General features: G+C 42.1%; 1 protein-coding gene across 3 annotated transcripts in view; it reads right to left on the minus strand.

Moving 5' to 3' along the window:
* KIF13A (kinesin family member 13A) overlaps positions 1-25,434 on the minus strand; it is a 212,534-nt gene that overhangs the window by 104,661 nt on the left and 82,439 nt on the right. For all 3 annotated transcript variants that reach the window (XM_077770133.1, XM_077770132.1, XM_077770134.1), the window contains exon 3: positions 3,686-3,746. In XM_077770133.1, coding sequence (XP_077626259.1) covers positions 3,686-3,746 — 61 coding nt within the window. The remainder of the gene's footprint in view (positions 1-3,685; positions 3,747-25,434) is intronic.

The following is a 25,434-nucleotide window of genomic DNA, read 5'->3' on the forward strand; positions in this document are numbered from 1 at the left end:
ACTGCCTTTAGAGCTCCCAGTCCCTATCAATGACACCATTATTCATTGAGCCTGACAAATAGGTCGGTTTCAGGAAATTTGTGCTTCTCCTTCTGCATTTCCTCTATTTCCCATCAGAGCATGAATGACTTCTATCTTAATGTTTCTATTCACAATTAAGAAGGAACTGCAATTTCTTTTTTAATGAAGAGAAAGGAAACCAAGTTAGTATGAAACCAGTCAGCTAATCTACCAGCAATGTATTTAGTGGGCGATTTATGAATGAAAACAAATCTGAGAGAATAGTTAGCAAGAGTTTTACTTTTTGCTAAGGTGGTCACTGTATTTGTACAATATTAGGACCATCCAAATAACAAGAGAATGTCTCTCCGAATTTTGTTATTAGACATTGCTCTGTGAGCTGAGAGAGTCCTGTATTTGAGGCAATCATGAAGACCAGAAGTGGTAAATTTTAGACTATCGGTATTTTTAAAAATCATTCTTATCTTTTTAAATATTTCCGATCATACTGCTTCGTAATGCAGAGCTCCAGAAATCTTTAGCTTCACATTTGAATTTTATCATCTGTACTGAATAAAGTTATTTCCCATTAAAAAAAAAAAGTTTGTCCTATATTCAGGGATATGAGTGATGTATTGCAGAAGGCTACAATGGTCTCTTGGGCAATAGGAGTGTATGTGATTCTAGAAGATAGGACAAAGAAAGATCTCCTCGCTTAAGCATTATTTTATCCACATCACCACAACAGCCCGTTGTTTTTTTTTTGTTTTTTTTTTTAACCACATCAGCCTAACCCAGTAATCAGTCTAAACTAAACTCAGTTTCCTTTCTTATTATCTGGCCTTACTCAGCAAGTACAAATAGGTCTCGCACTGCTTTCCTCCAACAACACACCTTCTGTTAAGACAAGTACTTAGACTATGCTCGTTCCAACTTCTCCATCTTCACTTACGGAAGGCCAAGTGAGGTCACTGATGGGCACCTGATGGGCACCTTCCGTTGGTCAGCGCACTGAGTTCCTGAGTTACTGAGCCCTCCTGGATGCCATGTTGCTTCTCTTATCTAGAAGCCCGCTATGCTGGCTTTTGCTATACCTATTACGCTTCGCTTCGTGCCCAGTTTTGGTCCCTTGTCCCCTAGATACCTTCCCAGGCAACTGCTCGGCCCTTCCAGATTTTGCCCTTCCTTGGGTTTTCTATGCCCCTTAAAATCTGTGAAACGGACAGTTTAACTAAATATTATCTCAAAATGTTTACTGTTGTTTGTTATGCATTCTTTTGCTTTCCACCTAACTTTTTGATTCTCCAGGGCTTCCAAGGCTGCACACACTGTAGGGTTTCATGAATACTTCGGGAACTGAGACCTGCTGGCTCCCTGGGTTATATAAGAGGAACCACAGCCCTGGGCTGGACACAGAGTGGGTAGTGGGGAGTCATGGAGAAGAGGGTGAGGAAGATAGACTGAGGCTATGGAATACAGGTCCCTAAATGTAGTCCAAGGAGTATAGATTTTATCTCTAAGTGCTGAGGAGTCCTTGAAAGTATCTGAGAATTGCAAGGGAAGAGTTCTAATTCAGGAAGGTATATCTGGCTATATCTTTTTTAAAAATATAATTTATTGTCAAATTGGCTTACATACAACACCCAGTGCTCATCCCAACAAGTGTCCTCCTCCATGCCCATCATCCATTTTCCACTCTCCCCCATCCCCCCCATCCACCCTCAGTTTGTTCTCTGTATTTAAGAGTCTCTTATGCTTTGTCTCCCCCTCCCTCTCTGTAACTACTTTTTTCCCCTTCCCTTCCCCCATGGTCTTCTGTTAAGTTTCTCAAGATCCACATATGAGTGAAAACATATGATATCTGTCCTTCTCTGACTGACTTATTTCACTTAGTATCATACCTTCCATTTCCATCCACGGTGCTGCAAATGGCATCATTTCATTCTTTCTCATTTATCTGGCTATATCTTGAAACATCGACTGAACAAAGCTTGGGCTTTGTATAGCCACAGCATTTGTCCTCATGTTTCTGCTATAGTAGGAAATGTTTTACTTTTGTAGTTTATTTAAATCCAGAAGTACACACCCAACACGCACACGCACACACACACAGAAATACTGTGCTCACACTCAAAGCAGACTGTTTTAGACTCTGTAGAATTTATTGTCTAAAGTCCTAATAGGCCAATAAAAAAGACAAATTAATTACAACCAACATTCAGAAGTGATTATTCACTTTAATGGAATACATTTGCTAAACGTGTAAGAATGATGTTTGAAAGGAAGGCTAATTTACCCACTGGGAGCAAATGAAGAAATTTTCCTGATTCCAGACCGTTCGCTTTTGAAAAAATTATACAGCAAATAACTTCTCAACAAGTTTGCTTTATGTGGCAAGGAAAAGGCTGTCACTAGACAGCCAGAGTGCGTGGGTGGCTCAGTCTGTTGAGCATCGGACTTTGGCTCAGGTCATGATCTCATGGTTTGTGAGTTTGAGCCCCGTGTTGGGCCCCAGCTTGAAGCCTGAAGCCTGTTTGGGATTCTGTGTGTCTCCCTCTCTTTGCCCCTCCCTGACTTATACCTTGTCTCTCTCTTTCAAAAATAAATAAACATTTAAAAAAAGAAAGTAAATGATAAAGGGACACCTGGGTGGCTCAGTCAGTTAAGCATCTGACACAACTCTTGGTTTCAGCTCAGGTCATGATCTTGCAAGTTGTGAGTTTGAGCCCCACATTGGGCTTTGCACTGACAGTGTGGGGTCTGCTTGGGATTCTCTGTCTTTCTCTCTATCCCCCTCATCTCTCAAAATAAATAAACATTAAAATAAAAAGTAAATGAGAAAGTCATTCAGCTAATGGTCTTATAAGTAGAGTTGAGGAGAAAACACTCATTAAAACTAAATAAAGAAATGGTGACACAATCAAAAGAGTAGGAATCAGGGGCTCTTAGGTGGTTCAGCCGATCAAGCTCTGGTCATGATCTCACAGTTCGTGAGTTTGAGCCCTGCACTGGGCTCTGTGTTGATAGTGTGGAGCCAGCATGGGATTCTCTCTCTCCCTCTCTCTGCCCTCCCCCGTATACAATCTCTCTCTCTCTCTCTCAAACATAAAAAAGTAAACAATTAAAAAAATTAAAAATTAGTAGTCATCTGTGTTCGATGGACTAAGGATGAAATGCCTTAAGGAAGAAACACTAGCAAAATGTGAGGCCGGGAGGCCATGTTTCCCTGAGGAATGTACAGTTCACATCACCTATGACTGTGAGGACATGAGCGGGTCCCGGAAACCAAATAGCATCTCTGCTTCGCTTGAATCAGTGGAGAGATGAATTCCCACATTAGCAACAAGGAAAGACATGGCACATTAAACCTCTTCTTCGTGTGATGAACACAACAGCTACCGTCTCTGCCTTGAGGTAGTTCCCCATTATTTCTAAGTGATAGAACACCTCTAAAGATACTAACACCCTTCACAGGGGAAAAACCTGAAGCTTAAAAAACAAAAGAAAATACACCCATGACTTCTTAGCAAGTTAGTGGAGGAGTCAGGTCCTGAAATCAAACCTTGTTGACTTCAAAGCCCACATGCTGAAATTGGAAAGAATGAGTGTGAATTTTATGGGAAAAAGAGAAAACAGACGAAGAATCCTGAGGCCCAAAAATCAAGTGAAGAGAGAGTTGACTTACCAGCATATTTGGTAGTGTTAGATTCATCCATGGACCAAAAGCAATAATCGAAGGCAAATACCTGAATGAAAGAAGAAGATATTAAAGATTAGTAAACTTCTAGGAGTACATCAAACTACAAAAAAAAAAAAAAAATTCCCTGATGAAGATGAGGATCCCTATTACTGTCTGATTAAAAAATAAAAACCAAACACTATAGGTTTAATGCTTTATTAATCCTAAAGTTTCTTTTGGACTACACTGATGGTTATCTTACTGTATTAGAGTCAGTTGCAAATGAATAGGCTATTCATCCAGAAGAAAACAACCAGATATCTTAACCAAAACAAACAAACAAACAAAAAAATTGAACAATACCATTTGGTGAGAAAAAAAACAATGACCTCTCACCCAAGTCCACAGTTCCTGCCTCTACTAACGCCACTGGCAAGATTCCCATGGCTTCTCCAATAACACGAAGTGATCAACTTGCACTCAAACCACATCTAGCTTTCTGTGATGCTACCATTTGTAGCCAAAGCTCCAAACTCCCCACATTCCCACCTTGGACTCTGTTCCCTGTTTCAGCATGCCATCTTGGGCCAAGTCTTGCTAAAAAAACGATAACTCACTCTTGAGTGCATTTGCCGTAGTTAACTTAATGACTACTATGTATCGGGAAAGGTTGATGCTTCTCCTGTTCGTAATCTCATCCCATCACTACTTCCATGCATATGACCACCACTCGTGTTCCAGCTGTCATTAGCAGATGCAGAGGGCAATGTTCCCCAAAGCATGATCCGAGAAAACAGTAATTTCAGGAGATACTCCATGAAAAAAACAATTAAACTGTGTTGGAAATGGAAATTTCACCGTTTGAGATCCTCAATGCAATTCTCAATATTAAAGGTTCTGGAAGATTATCCAGCAAAGAAAACCATTTAATTGATTAACTGGAGGAAGGCTCCACTCTCAGCGCAGAGCCCAACTTGGGGCTCAATCCCAGGACCCTGGGATCATGACCTGAGCCAAAAGAGTCGGACATTCAACCAACTGAGCCACCAGGTGCCCCCAAAATGCTTTGTATTTCTTAAGGCCCAATTCAATATATTTTTCATCCAGGAAATATTTCTTGGTTAAATCCAAAAGAATTCTCTCTCCTCTCTGAAATCTTACAATGCTGTTTAATCCTTTTTCTTGCCCCTCTTACACCACTGATCTGTTTTTCCTTTATCATGTATATGATCCCTGCATACGGTTTATCTCCGCTGGTCAAGGAAGTTCCTTGAAGGCAGGAACCATACATAATTCATACTTGTATCCTAGAGTGTTCACAGCAGTTATTTATAATAATTTGTTGAATGATTAATGATACTGAGACCTTGCAGGAAAGCAGGTACTTTTTAAATCATAAAAAGATAAGTTATGCTCTGAATAGTTTCAGTATTACATACACTTTCATGCGTTTACAACCAATTCAGGTATATCCAATGCACACAACTTACATCATCAATCTCAAATCCAAATTCAATTTGTTACTTATACACACTTATTCACTCCGGCCTTTTAGTAACCAAGGTAAAGCGAACACGAGTTTCAGCCAGCAGAATGTGGAATATTTACTGCATTTGGACGGCTCTTCTAGGACTCCAAAGACCACACAAGCGAAATCCAGTTAATCTTCCTGCCTCTAGGCAAGACTCAACTTCAACACTTCTGAGACATGATGATCTGTCTTGTTTTTAAACATTTCCAGAAAAGGAGATTCCACAACCTCCCTTTAATGGCATCTTATAACACTTAACCTCCATTCTCAGGGCATTTTTCCCTTCCTTTTGTCCTAAGTCAACTCTCCTTACTTTAAATGGCCAATAGAGGCTATTTTCCAATGTTGATGTATTCTCGTTGTTTTCCTCTAGAGTCTCAATGAATTCCTCTTAGTAGCTGTTCTAATACAGGGAAATAATCATTTACTCTCCATATGTTGACTTTCCGTACCTACCTCAAATTTATTTTTAACCATTTGCTACTCTGCATACAGGGTGAGAAGGCTGGGGAGTTACATTTACAGCAACGCTACTTGAAAGAAAATGAAATCCACCCCAAATTTGAGGGTCTACCTCTCAGTAACAATCATTCCAAATTCTGTGCCAACTTCCATTTCCAGCGGTTAATAAAGTTGGTTTTGCTCACAAAGAGGAAGATAAAAAATTTTTTCATTTTAACCATTTGCCTCCTAAAATTCAACCCCTGCAAAGGAGATTGAAAAGGAAACAAACAAATAACAACAAAAACCTGCAGAGAAGAAAAGGCCCATGGTAGTACTGGTGGATAGGATTGTTTTCTGTTTGCCAAAAAAAATTCCCTCATCTGAATTATGTCTCGAATTTCAAAACTTTGAATGACAGACATTTTAGAATGGCCATCCCTCTTCCAGTCATGGAGTACAGGTGATTATTTTACCAAATACTTGCCATTTAAAAAGTTGACTCTCGGGGCGCCTGGGTGGCTTAGTCGGTTAAGCGTCCGACTTTCGCTTAGGTCATGATCTCNACCCCCCCGCTCACACTCTGTCTCTCTGTCCTTCAAAAATAAACAAACATCAAAAAAAAAAAAAAAAAGTTGATGCCCAGATATCTGAGGGACTTCCCTAAAGCTCAAAGCAAGTGAACAGAAAAGTTCTTGTTATAGTTTTTTCCTTTAAAGCGGGCCACAACCCTCCTATCTATGAAATTCTTCAGCACTTCGTAGCACCCATAGCACTAGTTCACACATGGTGCAGTTCTTCTGCTTGGGTCTTACTGCCACTTTAAACCATGAGCTCCTTGTAGACGGGGACTATGTCTCATGAACCTCACAGTGCCTGGGTCAGGATCTCACCCAGAGCGGCCACTCTAGGTAGTATTTTTTCAATAAATACACATAATGCCAGAGACAGGAATTGGAATGCATACACAAACACAGAATAGATTGAGCCACTAAGAGTAAGCAGAAGTTCAATGGCAAGATCGACTTTTAGATATTTTATTACTTGCATGTGCATGTTTCTAAGAAAACTTGGTTCTTTCAATGCTTAAAAATACAGATATGGTCCTGAGAGGGGTCCCCTTTGAACACCATTATGCTGTGGCTCAGGTAGTTAACAGGTATGGCGACATCATGTATAATTTGTAGTTTATACAGAGATCAGACCAATTATGTGTTGCTAAAACAATTACTTCTTATGGTCATGATAAAAGTTTCAAGGACGTCCAAAATAAGTTGTCTAATGTGGTCCAAGCATTTCCCTTGCCATCTTCTTAGTCCTATACGTAAACTATTCACAAACGATTATCTGCCTTTTCATGTCCAGATTGAATTATAATTTCACCACAAAAGGTTTGTAACAAAAGGGGACATGATTTCCTTTGCTCCTTTTGATTTTCCAATATATAATCTACTGACATTTTGGGGGACCTTGGTGGCACATGTGGTTAGGCGTTCAGCTCAGGTCATGATCTGCAGGTTCGTGAGTTCAAATCCCATGTCATCCTCTGTGCTGACAGCTCAGAGCCTGGAACTTGCTTCAGATTCTGTGTCTCCCTCTCTCTCTGCCCTCCCCTGCTCACACTGTCTTTCTCTCTCTCAAGAATAAATAAAAAACAAAACAAAACAAAATCTACTAACATTTTAAACGAGGTAACAAAACCATCTTCTTGAGGGCTATTTCTTGAAAACTGACCACTTCAGATTAAAAAGAAAATCACGTTTTTCAAAGCCAGCACATTGTAATAGAGAAATATGTTACTTACGACTTTGAACTCCTTTCATTAAAATTCTGAAATGCTTACTTCATCTATTCATCATGAAGTCCCTAGCACCCGTACTGCAGGGTGGGGGTGGGGGACTTCTCAATGCATGCAACTGACTAAAACAATGAATCAGATTTGGAAACCAAATATAAATCTCCTGTTTTGTCAATGCCAATCCACATTGTGGGCATTTTTTGTAAAGGCACCTATACCTTCTAAGAGCCTTCAATTCACTACAGAGCCAGGAGAACGGATGCTCTCCAGTTGTTTTCAAGACCTGAAAGCCACCGTCTTCGTTGTTTCCAAGAAAATTTTACTCTACCTTCTCAGAATCCCACTCCTTCCTCTTCATTTGCAACTTGTAAAACTCATACCAGCATTTAAATCCCCTGCAGCTTGCTGTTCACATCTGTTCCACCTTCATCACTCTCTTAAAAATGTTAGCTTTGCATCTTTGTGAACCACTGAACATCTAGTAAAGTTACGACAAGCTGTTTTTAATAAGGCAAATGTGCTGAGTGATATATATTCTGAGGCAAAGGAGTTCCAGGACTCAGGCACAGGGCGCAACAGAGTCAAACTCCAGGCCTCCCTAAAAGTCCTAGCTCAGATGGCATTTCAGCAAAACTCGATTTTTAAAAATGCAAGAAAGAATCTTCTGTGTCCTTGAAGAGCCAGAAGGCATCAGCATCCTAAGAAACGTGATCTGTCATCATTTTCCTGACCCACGAAAGCCAAATGTGCAGGTCCTTGCAATGTAACCACCTTCCATCCCTCCTTTCTAGCTGTGTGCATTCACCGAGAAGTTCTCCAGCTGCACGATGCCTGGTCCCCAAAGCAATCACAAATACCTATCATTTCAGGAACTACAAGGAACTCAAGTATGTACTAGGCATGCTGCTTGTCCTCTGGTTGCATACAGTCTAGCTAAAACTAACAAAACATAAAACAATTATCCTTGGGAGAAAAAGCACATTTCCCCCCAAAATCATTTTAAATATATTTTTTACACTTATTTATTTTTGAGAGAGGGAGAGTTAGCGAGCATGAGCTGGGGAGGGGCAGAAAGAGGAGGAGAGAGAGGACCTCAAACATGCTCCACACTGTCAATGCAGAGCCTGACGTGGCGATCGATCCCATACCCATGAGATCATGACCTGAGCGAAAATCAAGAGTTGGGTGCCTGGGTGGCTCAGTCGGTTAAGCGTCCGACTTCGGCTCAGGTCATGATCTCATGGTTCGTGGGTTCAAGCCCCGCATCGGGCTCTGTGCTGACAGCTCAGAGCCTGGAGCCTGCTTCAGATCCTGTGTCTCCCTCTCTCTCGGACCCTCCCCTGCTCACGTTCTCTCTCTCTCTCTCTCTCTCTCTCTCAGAAATAAATAAAACATTAAAAAATTAAAAAAAAAAAAAGAGTTGGACACTTAACCAACTGAACCACCCAGGCACCCCCAACATCATTTTAATACCTCTTACAGCCTCTTCTCCAGGCAGAAAGTGATGAACCCCAATTTATCTCAAGATAACTTAATTGTATGTAAAGAAATATTTCTAAACATCTAGATCAGATTTCCAGCACAGTGAAGAAAAGCCTACTCCTTTTTAATTTCTCCAAATAAAATCTTCCAATGACATCTCAAATGTTACTTCTTTATAAAACTCTCTTAAGGATACTTATTGCTCTGAATTTCTTATCTGTGTGTGTGTGTGTGTGTGTGTGTGGTGGAGGGGGTGGAATATGTGTGTGACAGAGATTCCTTTTGTTCTGCAAAATTACTAATTCTCAGAGGCCAGGCCTGGTTCTCCTAATGTTTTTCTTGTCCCTAATTCCACCAAACAATAAAAAAAAATCTGAGAATTTGGTTTGTAAAGCAGCTTCTTGATAAAGTGCCTTTTAATTAAATGGTCTTGTAAATTTGTGTTTTCATGTGTGACGGCTGCTTAAAACAGCACCCGCTGATTATTGTGACCCTTCAGCTGCACTGCCCTAAGGAGACACCACAGTGGTACCTTGACAAAGCCTCTGTTTTCATTCAACTGTGTAAATAGCAGGACTGGGATCACCTTAGGGACAGGACTTGAGCAAGCACCCTATTCACCTATTATGTCCAGAGTCTGCCAGATCTTCAGCTCTAAGCATTGCCACCAATGACCAAGAAATCCTCCGGACATATTAAGCACAGTGTGGAGTCCACGGGCAAAAGGAGGAAAAGAGAATGTAGACCTGTGACTGAATCCCTCCATCCTGCAACTAGCCTCCTCTCCTCACCTCCCTGCCCGGCCAGCTACAACACACTCTTCAAGTCCCGTCCAAAGGTCACCTCCGCCAGTGTTTCCTCAACCTTCCTCCTCCGTGCTGTCTTAGAGAAAAGCTGTACCTCCTTAATACACCATCTGCCTATATAACTGCATATTCTACATTCATTAGAATTGTGAGGATTTAAGCAAATACCTACCAACACAATGCCTGGTGTAAAATATAACTCAGTACCGGCAGCTCTTGTTACCAGTATTCATGGCATCTACCAGCCAGTGTCTCTTTCCAGAAAGAACTACCACTTGTGGAGTGTGTAGTATGTACCACGTAGTCCTAAGTCTTTGACAGTCTCATCAAGATGTGACACTTGACTTGCTTAATCAAGTAAGGAAAGCAAAGTATAAAGGCAACAAAGGTCTCCATGGCCATCAGTGGAAAGGTTGCTATAGTTTCTTGAGTCCTGTTAACAAAAACATCAGCGCAAAGCACACTACTTCCTACCTCCCAAATCCAGAATCTAAAGGGCTCCCCTTGGGGGAAAAGAACTCCACTCTACGTGGACGTGCTTTGTGTTGCACAAAGGAGTATGTTTCTCTCTCGTCCTGTTCTATACGGTCACCCTCCTCTCTTTGCACAATCAATCCACTGTTCACATCTGCAGCCCCAGCTGCCATTAACAGCCTGTTCTGGCAACCATCTAACTTTGAAACGGCGCCTGAGATCTCTTCACAAACCCCCATTTCTCTGGCATTATAAATACTGGCTTGCCAATGCTCAATTTCATCAAGTTGAAAGACCACGGTTAATCTGAAAGACAAGTGCCAAATCGGTTCGCGTTTCACCACACTGTTACGAGAATTGAGTCAGACCTCCTCCCAAAATTAAAGCACTATATAGTTCAGGTCATGTCGAAGTTTTCCTGTTAGTGCCAAGCTTCAACACTCTTCCCTTTCATTCCTTTCTCCTAAGTCAGAGATGTGAAGAGTCATAAAAAAAGAAGAGTTAGATGTCGTTCATCTTGACGAAGGTGGCCCGAAGTGGAAGGAAGCTGGCCACTGAAGCCTGTCTGATCCCTGGAACCATCTCCAACCACCGCAATTTGCAAAAGCAGCTTTGTGGGCACCGACTCCAAGCCCTGTATGTGAGCATTATCTGCTCCTGTGCATCAAAGAAGTACCAGAGTAGTCACCCCTATTACTGGTGACTTCTAATGGCAGACACCACTTTCCCATTTAAAAAGCGGCCGAGTAACGGTTGCCTTTTGGCAGAGATTAATCATTTTCTTTATCGACGCCTAGATGTGCACACCAGACGATGTCTTGAGTCACAGTCAATACTGCCTGATTGGGAAGATGTCAAAGCATCCTAAAGACTCAACGCAAGCCAGCAGTCTGTGTCGTGCACCGACAGGGCTAACAAGGCAGTGGCCCTGGTCTCCTGGAATTCAGACTCCGTTGCAGGAAACAGCTAAGCCTTGGGGAAGAGCCACTCTGCACCGCAGCTTGAATCTCTAGGGGTGCGTGGAGAAGTGGCTCTTTAAAGAACTGGTTTGTCTTTGCCATAAGCATCTGCTGGGCTGGTCAGGACAGAATTAAGAGCCCCCCACTTGTAAAGCCATCACACTCTACTAGAGGGAAGTAACCAAGAGAAGGAAAGAGTGTGCGCTGCATAAGGCAGTGCAGACACGGGAAGATGGGACAGTAACACTGTGGCGGGGGAGGGGAGCTGAGGAGCAAGTCTCCAAATAGGTTTCTGGAGAAGGTAAAGCTTGGGCTGAATTCTGATAGATAATCATGAAGAAGACAATAGGAAAGGCCCTCCAGGTAAAGCGGGAAGCTGGCAAGCAACAGAGAAAAGGAGGCGAGTGTGACTGGGTTATAGGTGGGAAGAACTGGGGGCAGGGGGCAGGCCAGGGGAGACTTTGTGCTCCTTACTGAGACGCCTGCTGGCAAAGGACAGGGCTTCGCTCTCACTCTGGAAGGATCACCGTGGCAGCGATGTGCAAGATGGATCCAATGGGTGTGAGACGAGTGACAAAGAGGTCAGTTAGCAAATCATTATGGTGAAGGTAAACGTTTTTAATTCTCAGCCTCAGGGGGGATGCAGAGAAGCTATAGTGAAAGTNCATCTTACCTTTGGACAATTGTACTAGCAGCCACTCCAGCCACTTGGTTCCCAGGGAGATACTGCCATGTTTTTATGTGGCATACAAAATCATTTATTCTAGGGGCACCTGGGTGGCCCAGCCAGTTGAGTGCCTAACTCTTGATTTTGGCTCGGGTCCTGATCTCATGGTCATGGGATTGAGCCTGGCGTAGGGTTCTGGACAGAGCATGGAGCCTGCTTGAAATTCTCTTTCTCTCTCTCTCCCCCTCTACTCTCCTCCTTGCTCACATGCACGATCTCTGTCAAATAAAATAAAATAGAGTCATATATTCCATGCATGATTGCTGGAGGAAGGAGGCAGGGAGAGGCCCCCATATGCTTGGGGCCACTCAGTCCAGAATCTCTAGGCCATAGGTAAGTGGCCCTAAATAGTGGATGTCCTTGGGATTTCTGGATTTGGGACTAAGGAAGCCAAACTAGTCTCTCTCAAATGACTGATGCTATAAAAACCTGGGATTATTGAGGCCATGCTTCTAACCACAGGAGCCACAGACAGCAAGCAGTGAGAGACAGAAAGGAAGGGACCCACATGGGAACGGACATAGGAGAAGCGACTGCCATGTGAACCCCAGCCACCTCCTGAAGTTGAGTCCAGACGCCCCAAAGTCATCCTTGTAACTTTATCTTGTGCTCCCTCCAGCTTGAGTTCTGGTCGCTTTCAGCGGACAGACTCCCCACTACTACCGAAGGAAATAAATGTTGAGAGATGTCGAAGGACGAAGTCACCAGGCTGGGTCACCCTGGAATACAGGACTGAAGGTAGGGTGTGAATTTCAACAGCCCTGTGAGAAAAGGCACCAAAACATCCAGAGTTTCAATAAATTTGGAAGGAGGAATGAGTCCCAGACCAATATTATAACAGGGCGGAGATCTGCCCCTCTTACACCGTAAACGTACACATTAATGGTGCGTGAGCAATGTAGTACTAACTGAATTCCAACTCGTTCCGGTACCCCATTCTTTTCCGGTTTAATCCTCTTATCAGTCAGTTCTAAAATCCACTTCACCGGTTGTGAGGAATGAAGGTGAAGGTGTCACAGATGTACAATCTGTGGTTTTTTTCCTTCTGGTGCTTTCATGCTCTGATTGCTTCACCACAAAACAAAACAAAAAACAACTAGCCACCCGGATAACATCACCAACAGCATATTCACAAGGTGGTTTGGGAGTTTTCAAACACAAGAATATTTCTTTATCATCAAAAACAGCCTAAAAGATAAGCTGCAAATGTCTGTGTATGTGCCGCATGGCTGTTGCTCATCAAAAATGAAAAAAAATGCAAATAAACCCAGATTGAGGGGCGCCTAGGTGACTCAGTTGGTTAAGCATCTGATTCTTGGTTTCGGCTCAGGTCATGATCTCATGGTTTCGTGACTGGGCTGGGCTCTGTGCCGGTGGTGCAGAGCCTGCTTGGGATTCTCTCTCTCCCTCTCCCTACCCCTCCCCTGTACACGCTGTGTTTGTCTCTCTCAAAACAACAACAACAAAAAAACCCGGATTGAATTTGGGTCACCAAGACACCACCTGCCGTGAGCGATCTCTGGGTCTGCTTTAGACCAGACCAGTACCTCGTCTCCTTTGCCGACCACCCCTGCTGGACCAGGGCTGGGGGTCCAGCACAGAGAAGTAGAAGCTGGGTGGACGGCGAGGCCCCAGGTCGGCAGAGATGTTAAGCCCAAGGTACTCCAGGGACTGTAGACATTTACTGCGCAGTCAGACCAAACTGAGAAGGTCGGCAGAGCTCATTCTGCCAGAGGGAGGGAAGGGGAGAGAGATTCCGGAGAGCCTGCCTGGCCCAGTAGGTTTTGGAGACGGATCACACACAGTTACAGTGGGGACATCTGGCTCTGAACAAAGCCAGAGAGAAGGAAAGCGGAGACAGGCAGAGAGCCTGCAGAAACTGCAATACAGAAACGTACGGCACCATGCTTCTGAGGATTTTTTGGTTTCTTGGGGAGTTTTTGTTTTTGTTTTTGTTTTTTTTTTACAAATGTGACTTAGGATGACAGTGTTGTGGACTGTATTACTGTTCCGGATTAGTCACTGTCCTCCCTGGAAGGGGATTACACACCGCTGCCTGTTCCCATGTGACTGCAGTGCTCTCATAGGACCAATGTAATTCCTGACCCGCTGACATCAGTCTTGGCCATGTGACTTGCTTCAGCCAATTAAACGTGGACAGACAGCCGCTGCGAGTTCAGAGCCAGGTAAGAGGCCACTGCCTGGTCCTCCTCTCTCTCTCTCCCTGCAACAGGAATAGCACGTCCCAGAGAGGGACCGCCGCTTTAGACTGGGGCCCAGACCATAGCCACACGGTGCAGAGTCATAGCTGGCCTCAGCTGACACAGAGCACCTAAGAAATAAGCCTCAGGTGTCTCAAGCCACTGAGTAGTGACTGGAGTCACTGCTGCGTCACAGAGCATTCGCTGACGGGCACACAAAGTGGTTATTATAAAGTGAATCTAATTTTTTTTAATGTTTTATTTATTTCTGAGAGAGAGAAAGGCAGCGTGAGCAGGGAAGGGTCAGAGAGAGAGGGAGACACAGAATCTGAAGCAGGCTCCAGGCTCCGAGCTGTTAGCACAGAGCCCGACGTGGGGCTCGGACTCAGAAACCAGGAGATCATGATCTGAACTGCAGTCGGACGCTCAACCGACTGAGCCACCCAGGCGCCCCTTATAAGGTGAATCTAGATTGCTCTCACCCGATATCTTCCACTCAATTTATCCTACATCCTGCAGACAGATTTAACTTCGTGCATATTCTGATCATGTCACTTTTAAAAAGCTTTTTTTGTAATTCTAGTGCAGTTAATATAGTGTTATATTAGTATTAAATGTACAATACAGTGATTTGACAAGTCTACACATCACTCAATGCTCATCACAGTAAGTGTATTCTTAATCACCTTCACCTTTTTCACCCATCCCCCCACCTCTCACCCCCTCTGGTGACCATCAATTTATTCTCTACAGTCAAGTCTTGCTTTGGGTTTGTCTCTTTGTTTTTCTCATTTGTTTCTTAATTTCCACATATGACTGAAATCATATGGTATTTGTCTTTCTCTGACTGACTTATTTCACCTAGCATTATACTTTCTAGCTCCATCCATGTCACTGCAAATGGCAAGATTTCATTTTTATGGCTGAGTAATATTCCATTATCATAGATAGATAGATAGATATAGACAGGCAGACAAACATACCCATCATCTTTATGCATTCATCTATAGATGGACACTTGGGCTGCTTCCATAATTTGGCTATTGTAAATAATACTGCAATAAATACAGGGTGCATGTATTCCTTTGAATTAATTTTTTTTTTTTATTCTTTGGGTAAATATCCAGTAGTTGAATCACTGGATCATATGGTAGCTCTAGTTTTCTTTCTCTGAGGAACCTCCACACTTCGTTTTCCAGAGTAGCTATACCAGTTTGCATTCCCAACAGTGCTAGAAGATTCCTTTTTCTCCATATCCTTGCCAACAGTTTTTTGTTTTTCTATTATCCAAAGATTTTAGACATTCTGACAGGTATGAGGTGATATCTCATTGTGGTTTTAATTTGCATTTCTCTGATGATATATTTTTTTATGAGAGCGAGAGAGCCCCCTCAGGCAAGTTGGGGAACTGCAGAGGGGTAGAGAATCTTAAGCAGATTCCATACCCAGCACAGAGCCCAATGTGGGACTTGATCTCACGACCATGAGATCATGACTTGAGCCAAAAATCAAGAATCAGATGAGCCACGCAGGCACCGCATCCACCATGTAACTTTTCAAAATGTTTGTTTGTTTGTTTGACAGAGAGAGACAGAGAGAGTGCGTGCAAGTGAGGGAGATCTAGAGGGAGACACAGAATCTGAAGCAGCTCCAGGCTCCAAGCTGCCAGCACAGAGCCCAATCCGGGGCTCAGACTCAAGAACTGTGAGATCATGACCTGAGCAGAAATCGGACGCTTAACCAACCAGGCCATCCAGGCGCCCCCATATAACTTTTTTATACAAAAATCCTAAATGATTCTGCATAGCCTACCGGAATGACACAGACTCCCAAACCCTCTGTTAGTTACCTACTTTCCTAGTTTTTAATATGCAACTTCTTTTCCCGGTACTCTACAATCTAAGCCAAGTATGCACCTTCCCAAGGCACTTGTGATATGGTGATAAATATATTTTTGGTTTTCATCCCTAGTTCCTGATACAGAACTCCTAAGTCCCTTGGAATTTTCTGAGTAACACAAGGGCTTTTACTCTTGACACAGAGCTTCTAACCCCCTTAGAATTCCCCGAGCGATAGAAGCCTCTGTTGTTCTAAGTGAGGCAACTCATGCTGGTCTCCTGGATAGCTTCATGATGGGCTTAGCTGCCAAATAGACCAAGGCTTGATTAGAAGCTTGCAACTGTCAGCCCCACAGCCTGCCCCAGTTCTCTGGGAAAGGGAGAGGAACTGGAGATTAGTGAAGAACTGATCATGCCTGTGAGATCAAGCCTCCATTAAAACCCCTAAATAACAAGATTCAGAGAGCTTTCAGGTTTGGTGAGTGCATCCCGGTGCCAGAAGGTGACACATTCCAACTCCCGTGCTTGGGACACTTCCAGACCTCGCCCTGCAAACCTCTTTAATTGGCTGTTCAACTGTACCCTTTATGACAAACCAGTAAACCTAGGTAAACGTTCCCCTGGGTTTTGTAAGCCATTCTCGCAAATTATTGAACCCGAGGGGGGTCTCTTGGGAGGCTCTGATTTGTAGCAAAGTCAGATGGAAGTAATGGTAACGTGGGGGCCCACTACTTGTAACTCTAGGGTCTGAAGTGAGGGTAGTCTTCTGGGGCTGATCCCTACACCCCCCGCCCTCCAACCTGTGTATTCGGGGCTAACTCTGGGCAGTTAGGGTCAAAGCTGAATTAACTTGTAGGATCCTGTTGGTATCCAAAGAGAATCAGAGAATCACTGAAATAGCCAATGATGTTTATCATCCTCTCTTTTGTGTTGCCTACAGGACTGGTAGCTTTAAACTTCCTTTCTTATGATTTCTTTCTTTAAATTTCCTTTCTTTCCTTATGATTTCTAGAGGGCAGGGTCAAGTTTAATCACCTCTTGAATGCCACAACCTCCTCATACAAGACTTTTCAAAATGTTCTCAATTAATACTTGTCTAATAAATGACTTCTGAATGGGCAAGGAAAAAATGATTCCTAGGAAAAACACAGACCAGGGAGGCTATGCTGCCATGGAGCCCATGCAGCTGAAACACCCGTGGATCCAGATATAAAGGCGGAAATGTAAGGGGTGGCTGAGGCCGTGCTGTAGGTGGACGCTGAACAGGATGGATGCTGAAGAGATGCCCCATCCTCAGTCATGTGTTTGGCCACAAACAGTGCCATCCAATAGAGATATAATGTGAGCTACATATGTAGTTGAAAATGTCTTCACACACACATTAAAAAATAAAGACAGGGGCACCTGGGTGGCTCAGTCAGTTGAACGGCTGACTTCAGCTCAGGTCATGGTCTCAAGGTTTGTGAGTTCGAGTCCCAAGTTGGGCTCTGTGCTGACAGCTCAGAGCCTGCAGCCTGCTTCAGATTCTGTGTCTCCCTCTCTTTCTGCCCCTCCCCCACTCATTCTGTCTCTGTCTCTCAAAAATAAATGTTAGAAAAATAAAATAGATAAAAACAAATTTTAGTATTTTTTACTTAATCTACTATATCCCAAACATTTGCTTTATATATATATTTTTCTCACACGAAGTCTTTCAGGTCTGATGTGCATTTTGTATTTATAACACATCTCAGTCCTGCCCAGCCACACAGCACATGCTCGAAAGCCACATGTGGCTACACAGTTGCTAGACTGCACAGCATCAATCTAGAACTCCTCTCGTCAGAAGACAACAGTTAGCTTTCAAGAAATACACAGGGTGCCTGGGTGGCTCAGTCAGTTAAGCATCCGACTTCAACGCAGGTCATGATCTCGTGGATCATGAGTTCGAGTCCTGTGTTGGGCTGTGTGCTGAAAGCTCAGAGCCTGGAGGCTGCTTCAGATTTTGTGCCTCCCTCTCTCTCTGCCCCTCCCATGATCATGCTCTGTCTCTCTCTCTCTCTCTCTCTCTCTCTCAAAAAGAAATAAACATTAAAAAAAAAGAAAGAAAGAAATGCACAAGGTGAAGGGGTCAAGGCAACAGAAAATGATGGCAGGTCACAAACTGAAAGCAATTACACCGCACTTGAGGTGGAAAAAGCTGTGCCTGGGAAGACTGTCTCCTTGTTTTTGAGCAGTTTTTGCAAAGTCAGGCTTCTGGTATATTGGTATGACTATAATGGATACTGCCTGTGATATAACGTCATTTTCTTCCGCTCACAACTTTGCCAACAAACTTATGGAAATATAAGAGGGATCAAACAGCTTGAAGTTCCTAAGCACACTTGTTCCTAAACACCCTTGAAGATAATTTTTTTTTTTAAAAAAGGATTTAAAGTGAGTTTAACTGGGGCGCCTGGGTGGCTCAGTTGGGTAAGCATCCAACTTTGGTTCAGGTCATGATCTCGTGGTTCACAAGTTCGAGCTCCACATTGGGCTCCGTGTTGACAGCTGGGAGCCTAGAGCCTGCTTCAGATTCTGTATCTCCCTCTCTCTGCCCTCTCCTACTAGCACTCAGTCTCTCTCTTTCTCTCTAAAATAAATAAAAACATATAAAAATAAATAAAGTGAGTTTAATTAACAACACCAAATTGATCCAAATAAATCATACACTAATTTAAGAGGTATTAAACACGATGAACAAGAGTTGGGGGGGGGGGAAGCAAGCCAAGTTAAAAAGGAGATGAGCCTAAAGGAAGTGATCTTGCAGACTTACACCTCCCCAAACTCCTTCCTGCTTCCCTCTGTCCTTGCTCCATAAAACCCAACAAATAGAAAGCCTGCTTTACACTAACCACATGTTATAACAGAAAGAACAGGAGATCAGAAAGCCTAGGACTGGAGCCAAGCTCTGTCCCTAGACGGTTTGGACCGAGTCCATTCCCTAACATCCACCTCCTCTTTGAAGAAGAGGGTCTGAATGGTCTTGAGTTCAGAAACCTCCTCCAGCCCTACAGCACTCATCGGGAACGTTTCAATAAACACTGACAGAGAAGAGAAACAGGAAAAAGAAGAAGAATTCACTTGTGCTTCAATGTAGCTCCTCAAGAAGGACACTTGTACCAGAGAGGACAAGTGTGAGAAGTGAAGTTCTCAGAATGTGCCAGACTTTCTGAGGGCCAACAGGGCGGGGGGGGGGGACCAAAACATTTCCTTTCTGAGGACATTTTCCTGTTCTCCCGCAAAAGAGTGTGTGTAAAGGCATAGTTAGACAGTGATTCTCCACACACGGGTCTTCTCTCCCTCTGTACCACCTCCTGCCAAAATCCAAAATGTACGAGAAGGTGGTTGAACGAACAAACAAATAATAGCCCTAAAACAAAAATCTTAGATTCAAAACTAATCACACTGATCAGGAAAAACGCTCCTATTTACTTCAACCCTGAAAACTATGAGACAGAGCTATTTTGTTTGTTTTTTGTTTTGTTTTAACTAACCAGGAGGCATACAGCAAGTGTCTCCGTGTTTGTCTAAAAGCTTACTTTTCTTTTTAAGGGAAACAGGACACACTCCTATAAACATTGCATAAGAGCTACTGGCGAGAAGATTAAGAGGTATGTGCTTTGGCCTATGCTGAAATAAATGCCTCTCTGTTCAGGAGTACACACTTATAAAATGACACTCACCAAAGAGAAAAATCCAAATGCATGGCACAAGACAAGTTATACAAATATAAATGAATTCCTTTACCATCCTAACATGCTACAGTCACATGCTATACATAAGAAAAAACTTGATCTAACTTCTTAAAAGTCAACCAGAGAAATGTCTTCATCCTTTCCTTGACTTAACACTAGAAAAGATAACTTTTTTTAAAGTTTATTTATTTATTTTGAAAGAGAGAGAGACCAGGGTGGGCAGAGAGGGAGAGAGAATCCCAAGCAGGCTCTGAGCTGTGAGCGCAGAGCCCAACATGGGGCTCAAACTCATGAACTGTGAGATCATGACCTGAGCTGAAACCAAGAGTCAGAAGCTTAACCAACCGAGCAACCCAGGCGCCTCTGGAAAAAATAACTTAAAAACAGAAAAAACCTAATTTGCATAGAACAAGTATCTAAGTCGGGGCGCCTGGGTGGCTTAGTCGGTTAAGCGTCCGACTTTCGCTTAGGTCATGATCTCGCGANAAGAACAAGTATCTAAGTATCCTAAATGCCACCACACCAGCAAGGCCACATGTGAGTGTCTGGTCTCCCTTCTTAATACTTCCTGGTTCTTCATCCTCTCTCCATTCACCAGAGCAGGGTGAGTTCCAGGGTGCCAGCCTCTATTCTCTCATCTTCTGTTCCTCTTAGCCCTCTCTTCCCTAACAACTTGATACATAGTCCTTCCGTCTACCTCCTGTCTCCTCCACCCAAGAACTTACCTGCCTTTCCCAGGGCAGAGACGGCAAACTTTGTACAACTTGCGAGGCATCGACATCAGATGCTTTGCCGTCATTCCCAACTCAACCGACTCCAAAACCGAACCCACCAACTTCTGCTGGCACCAAACCAGCTCTTGCTTCTTGTGTTCCTGCTGGATTTTCAGCCGTTCTGTTTCAAATTCCATAGTCCTCTCTGATTCTGTTATATTGTCCCCTATATGCTTTCAGCATCCAAGTCCTGGATGCTCTGTTTCTACAATGGCTTGATAATTCCCCCTTCCGCTTCTCGCGTGTCCTGGCACTGCTTTGGTGCAGACCCTTACTCCCTCTCTTCTGGCACATTTTACGGAATATCATACCCTCTCCAGCCGCTCCCCGCCCCGCACTCACCAAACCCAATTTATTCTACACTCTCTTTCACATTAACCTACTGAAACACAGCCTCAACCGTGCCGGTGCTCTGTTCAAAACAGGCAGTAGAGAGACCCTGAAGGCATCAAGGCCTTCCAAGATGTGTTACCCAAGACTCCCTCCCCTTCATGAACTGTTGGCCTGACTCTGTGCCTTATCACTATCTGAACACAGTGGATATTCTTTTCTCCATCTCTTGGCACATCCATCTATAATCAAATGACCAAATATATGTGGGGTTTTAATAAAAAGGTCTTGGGCATTTTTCACTAAGTATATATCTAAGTATTTAATGTTTTTGACGCTACTATAAATTATTAGATTTCTGTTAAATTTTATTTTCTAATTGTCCATTGCTACGATAGAAAAACACAGTTTGTATTTTGACCTTTTTCCTGCCACCTTGCAATTTTTAAGTTCTAGGAGCTTGTTTGGAAGTTTCTTAATGTTTTCCAAGTATGTGACCGTACTGCCTATAAATAAAGATGCTTTTGCTTCCTTTTCTCCAATCCTAGTATCTTTTATTTCTTTTTCTTGCCTTATTACACTGGCTAGGACCTCTAATCAATGCTAAATAGAAGTGACTACGGCAGTATCTTTGCCTTATTCCCTATCTTAGGTGGAAAGCGGTGACTCTTTCACCACTAAGTATGATGACAGCTGCGTATTTTAATGGATGCTATTTACCACATTAAGGGGGATTCTGTGTACCTCCAGTTTGCTTCAAGTTTGTACATAAGTGTTGAATTTTGTCAAATGCTCTTTTTCTGCATCTACTGAGATGATCACATCATTTCTTTTTTATTCTGTTCATATGGTGATTACACTTATTTTTTCATAATAATAGACCAAAAAACTTTTAAGCTTATTTATTTTTAAAGAGAGAGCGCAAGTGGCAGAGAGGCAGAAAAAGGGAGAGAGAGAGAATCCCAGGCAGGCTTTGTACTATCAGTGCAGGGCCCAATGCAGGGCTTGAACCCACAAACCATGGGATCATGACTTGAGCTAAAGTCTGATACCCAACTGACTGAGCCACCCACGCTTCCCTAGACTTTTTTTTTTTTTTTAAAGCAGTTTTAGGAGTACAAAAAACTGAGTAGATAGTGCAGAGTGCTCACATACTCCCTCTGCTTGGTTAAACCCAAATTGGTTTTGCCTATTAATAACTGGATTAGTGTGTTACACTTGTTATCACTGATGAACCAATAATTGATACATTATTAAGTAACCTCCATAGTTTACATTTGGGTTTACTCTTTGGAGGTATACAGTTCTATGAGTTTTGATAAATGCATAATGTCATATATGCACCATTATAGTAGTATACAAAACGGTTTCACTGCTCTAAAATCCTGTGCCTCACCTATTCATCCCTTTCTCCTCCTGCTCCCCCTGGCAACCACTCATTTTTTTTTTCTCTTTGAAGGTAACCAAGTTTTCCTTGAACTTTAATTTGGATTTTAAGTGAATCTGGCATATTATAAGTACTGACTTAAAGATATCTACTACTAATAGTGACTATGGAAATAGTATTCTAAGAGTATAAAGAAAATGATACCTTTCCAGTATAACAGTTGCGTAGGAATAGTGCTTACTCAACCAAATATTCAAAATGACAGTCTCTGTCTTCTCCTAATCAGCACTGCTATTGTCCAACATTTCTTAGTAAAATGCACAAAATCCGTACACAATAGAAGCAGTGCATGTTGCCAATGGATGATTATCATTATTCACCATCATCATATCATTAGACGAAATTTCAACAACTGCCCAAAACAGACAACACACAGAAAACAAACAAACAAGCACTCCTTAAAACACAAATTAATGACAAGAGAAGCCATGTTGCTGGTGAGCTTAGCAAGATCTAATGCACCCTCTGAGGTCAAGTCAGAAAGAAGCACCACGATGACAGAGCAGCCAGGCATTTGGATCTTCTTGAGAACGGAATCAGGGCAGACAGTGTTCTCCAGCAAAGCGTTCTGTCCAATGAAGAAGAGTAAAAATGTAGCTGGACTCAAACCTTCTTTTCTGCTCAACTAGTGAGTGTCATTCTGCTCCAGTAGATCTTTCTTTCCTTTCCTCATTCGGTCAACAGTCAATGTAGCTGCCACGTGCTATGGGTACTGTCTCAGGTACACCACAAATTTTTGTAATGTCTGCAGGTTTCTCTTTTCCAGAATGTCATGTAGCTGGACTCCTACAGTATGTGGCCTTTTCAGATTGGCATCTTTCACTTAGCAGTATGCAGCTAAAGTTCCTTCATGTTTTCCCAGGCTTGCACTATATGGATATCCACAGTGTGTTTATCCCTTTACTTACTGAAGAACATCCTGGTTGCTTCCAGTTTTTGGCAGTTCTAAATGAAGCTGCTGTAAACATTTACGTGTAGTTTTTGTATGGACAAACATTTTCAGCTCATTTGAGTAAACCCCTAGAAACAGGATTACACAGCTACATGATAAGAATAGTTTAGCATTGTAAGAAACCTCTACACTGTCTTCCAAAGTGGCTATATCACTTTTCATTCTCCCTAGCAATGAATGGCAGTTCCTAGGGCTCCACTTCTTCATCAGCTTTGGAATTGTCAGATCTCTGGATTTTAGTTCTTCTAATAGGTATGCAGTGGCATCTCATTGTTGTTGTGATGTTCAATTCCCTAATGACATATGATGTGAAGCATTTTCAGGTCCCTGTTTGCCATCTGTATATCTTCTTTGGTGAGGTGCCTGTTTAGGTCATTTGCCCTTCTTTTAATTGGGTAGTTTATTTTCTTATTGTTGAATTTTAGGAGTTTTTTTTTTTTTTTATATTTTGGATAAGAGACCTTTAGCAGATGTGTTTTGCAAATATTTTCTCCTAGTCTGTGGCTTCCTCTTCATTCTCTTCAGAGTGCTGTTAGAGAATTGTGTGCTTTTAACGACGTCCCAGTAATCAATTTAATTTTATAGGTCACACTTTTGGTGTTGCACCTAAAAGGTCATCAGCAACCCCCAAGATCTCTTAGACTTCTTCTATGTTGTCTTCCAGAAGTTCTACAGTTTTGCATTTTATATTTATATATTTATATCTATGATCCAATTTATATGAAAGGTATAAAGTCTGTATCTAAATTCATTTCTTTGCATACTGATGTTCAGTTGTCCCAGCACCATTTCTTTCATATTTCATTTTTGGTATTTTCTACTAACCTGTCTTCTAATTACTGAATTCTCTCTTCAGCTGGATCAAGTATGCAGCTAAACCCTAACACTAAATTCTTAATTTTGGTTTTGGGTTTGTCAGGGTGAGCATTTCTGCTGGATTATTTTCCAAATCTGTTTTGCCACTTTTTATGGTTTCTAAACCTCTCCAACATTTTAAAATCTTATCTTTTATCTGTTTAAATATAATAAGCATAGTTATTTTAAAGTTCATGCTTAACAATTTGAACACTGAAGCATCTGTGGGTCTATTTCTATATTTTATTATTTCTGCTATCTCCTATTCATGTTGGCTTATCGTGTAATGCATCTTATTGTCTTTGATGGTGTGCAGACACTCTATTTTTAAAATGGTCTATGGAATCTTTAGCGATTTGGGATTATATCTGCTTCTGCCAGGTGCCTATAAGAACCTCCATTCTAGGACCTCTTTGACCCAATCTTAGTGCTTGAGATTTCCTGGACCACACAAATAACTTGTAACCACACAGGAATCCATGTGAAGACTGGTTTATTTTTATTTCATCTTTATACCCCAGCCAAGGCTGGGTCTCAATCCACTCTGCCAATCCAAAGTATAAAGAGTTTTTACCAAGGACTCCACCTCTGGCAAACTCTGAGCTCTAATAGTGTTGTCCTCCCCGGTTCCCCAGACCCCACGAGGCTGTCAGAAACACTACTTTGCCTTTAAACTGCTCTGTTGGAATGGTGTACACTCAAACACCAGGTTCACTTCTCTAAATTTCCACCTCCTCTTGGAGCTTGGTTTGGCAATTCTTCACTAACATGGTATTTCTCCAGTGCCTTCAAGCACAGGTTATTAATATTAAGTCCAGTCCTAGCTATCCTCAGATCTGCAGAAGTCAGATAGGACCCTTCATCCTAGGACTTCCACAAATATTTTGTCTCTTGTGGCCTTTAACACAATTGACGTTATATTAAATTGTGCCTATGTTATCCCACCCCCATTAGAATGTTAGGATCGGGTCTGATTCATGAAGCATTTTGTCCCCTGCCCAGAACAATTATTTGTTAAATTGAATCAACCAGTCTTTTAAGATTTTGCTAACTCAGCATGTCAAATATCTCACTGTTTCAAATCAATAAAATTTCATGTTTACATAATCATCATTAAAAACACCTTTCCCATTCCAACTTGCTTTCAATATTTCAGTTTCTGCAAGAAAAAACCTTACTTATTTTAACGTCTTTTTTAAAAATAATGACTCTACTGTATCACTTATTTGATTCCAAGATGATCTTTATAATTCTCAGATGTGTCTTACGGCATGCATATATATATATATTTCACTGTGGTGACTTGATATCGATTTTATTTTGAAATTTTCATGATACTTCTTAGTTACTATCAATAGAATACCTAGGAAAACCACTAAGCTCTATATCCTGAATAGAAAGTAACCTAGAAAATTTTTAGGTATA

Source organism: Crocuta crocuta, unplaced genomic scaffold (assembly GCF_008692635.1).
Source record: "Crocuta crocuta isolate KB4526 unplaced genomic scaffold, BGI_CrCroc_1.0 scaffold24, whole genome shotgun sequence".
NCBI classification, from domain to species: Eukaryota; Metazoa; Chordata; class Mammalia; order Carnivora; family Hyaenidae; genus Crocuta; species Crocuta crocuta.